This window comes from Eimeria tenella, genomic scaffold, assembly GCF_000499545.2.
Source record: "Eimeria tenella Houghton genomic scaffold, Eth_scaff1471, whole genome shotgun sequence".
NCBI lineage: Eukaryota > Apicomplexa > Conoidasida > Eucoccidiorida > Eimeriidae > Eimeria > Eimeria tenella.
Window position 1 is genome coordinate 1 of NW_013543937.1, and position 2,354 is coordinate 2,354.

The following is a 2,354-nucleotide window of genomic DNA, read 5'->3' on the forward strand; positions in this document are numbered from 1 at the left end:
AATGCGTTAAAATGAGTTAAAATGCGTTAAAATGAGTTAAAATGAATTGAAATGAGTTAAAATGAATTAAAATGAGTTAAAATGAATTAAAATGAGTTAAAATGAGTTAAAATCAATAAAATGAATTAAAATGAATTAAAAAACGAATTAAAATGAGTTGAAATGAATTAAAATAAAAAATAAAAAGAAAAATGAATTAGATTGAATTTGCGATAACGGGAGATTATTTGAAGAAAAAAAGATTTAAATGAAATCAAAATGTAAAAAAAGGAAATAAAAAAAATTAAAAAAAGTAATTAAATAAAGGAAACAAATAAAATAAAATAAAATAAAATAAAAGGAAATCAAAAAGAATAATGGAAGAAAGGGGAAATAAAAAGAAAAAAGAAACAAAAAGAAGAAAAAAAGAAAAAAGAAGAAACAAAAAGATGGAAAAAGAAAAAAAGAAATAAACAAAAAGAGAAAACAAAAGAGATAAAGGGAGACAGTTGGGAAATGAAGAGATTAAAAAAGAGACACAGTGCTGCAGACACTTTCATGAAAACCCTAAACCCTAAACCCTAAACCCTAATTTAGGGTTTTGGAGGGACCCACCCGCCGCCCCTGGCCCCAAGTGTAGAGTTCTCCGTCTGCTGTTATGCATGCGCTGTGCTGCGCCCCGAGAGAGACAGACACCACAATCTGCAGCAGCAGCAGCAGCAGCAGCAGCAGCAGCAGCAGCAGCATCACCAGCAGCATCAGCAGCAACATCATCATTACTATCATCAGCAGCAGCAGCAGCACGATCATCAGCAGCAGCAGCAGCACCATCATCAGCAGCAGCAGCAGCACCATCATCAGCAGCATCTTCACCAGCAGCAGCAGCAGCAGCCGCAGCAGCAGCAGCATTATCATCACCAGCAGCAGCAGCAGCACGATCATCAGCAGCAGCAACACCATCATCATCATCATCAGCAGCAGCACCACCATCATCATCAGCAGCAGCAGCAGCATCACCATCATCATCATCAGCAGCAGCAGCAGCACCACCACCACCATCATCATCACCCGCAGTAGCAGCAGCAGCAGCAGCAGCAGCAGCAGCAGCAGCAGCAGCAGCAGCAGACTTTGTCGCTCAAAAGGCCTTGGACTTTGGTGGGGTGTAAAACCGAAGAAAAACCTCCCAACCCCAATTTCCCAAAAGCCCCCCCTCCCCAGGTGTACAGACACCCCGGAGCCACTATGCATGCTGCAGCAGCAGCAGCAGCAGCAGCAGCAGCACAAGCAGCAGCAGCAAGGGCGCAAGCAGCAGCAGCGGCAAAAGCAAATGCAGCAGCGGCAGAAACAGCACATGCAGAAGCAGCAGCGGAAGCAAATGCAGCAGCAGCACAAAGCAGCAGCAGCAACAAAATGCAGCAGCAGCAGCAAAGTGCAGCAGCAGCAGCAGCAGCAGCAGCAAGAGGGCATTGTCTGCGTTTCATTGTGCTGCATTGTTTGTTTGTTTTTGAATTTCTTTTTATTGCTGTTTTATTTGTCTCTTCTGTTTCTTTCGTTTTTAATTTCTTTTTAATTTCTTTTAATTTCTTTTTAATTTCTTTTAATTTCCTTTTAATTTCTTTTCAATTTCTTTTTAATTTCTTTTTAATTTTTATTTTAACTTCTTTTTAATTCCGTTTTTATTTCTTTCTTTTATTTCATTTACTTATTTTTCCTTTTTATTCTTTTATTTCTTTTTTTCTTTTTTATTTCTTTTTTATGTCTCTTTTATTGCTTTTAATTTTCCAATTTCTTTTATTTCATTTTATTTACTTTCCTAGTTTTAAAATTCTTTTATCTCTGTTATCTTTTCTTCCTTTTTCGTCTCTTTTAATTCTTCAATCAAATTAAATTAATTCAATTTAAAGTAATTAAAATTAATTTAATTCAATTAATTTAATTTAATTTAATTTAATTTACATTAAATTAAATTAATTAAATTAAATTAAATTAAATTAAATTAAATTAATTATTTTTTGTTTACCTGTGTGGTGTCCCCCGCAGGAGATAGAAGTGACAGAAAGTCCTTCTAGGGCCTCCACCTTCTCTGGCTGCAAACCACAAATTAGGGTTTAGGGTTTAGGGTTCAGAGTTTAGGAAGGCAAAAGAGACAGAAATGGAGAAAGAAAAGTAAATTCAAAAGAAACAAAAAAGAGTCAAAAGGAAATGAAATAAAAAGCGATGAGGAGACAAATGAAAACACAAAAGGAGACAAAAAAGAAAGAGATATGAAATGAAGAAAAGGAAAAAAAATAAAAAGCAAAATAAATGAATGAAATAAAAACATAGAATAATATAAAAAGAAGCAAAGGGGCATTAAAATAAAATAAAATAAAGCA

The 2,354-nt window shown here is 35.3% G+C and overlaps 1 protein-coding gene across 1 annotated transcript; it reads left to right on the forward strand.

The window, feature by feature from the left end:
* Nucleotides 1–637: 637 nt before the first annotated feature.
* On the forward strand, nucleotides 638–1,549 carry ETH_00010285 (uncharacterized protein; the record flags this gene model as incomplete). The annotated part of the gene is made up of 1 exon (XM_013379139.1): nucleotides 638–1,549. The coding sequence occupies one exon, from the start codon at nucleotides 638–640 to the stop codon at nucleotides 1,547–1,549; it is 912 nt and encodes a 303-aa protein (XP_013234593.1).
* Between the last annotated feature and the right edge of the window lie 805 nt (nucleotides 1,550–2,354).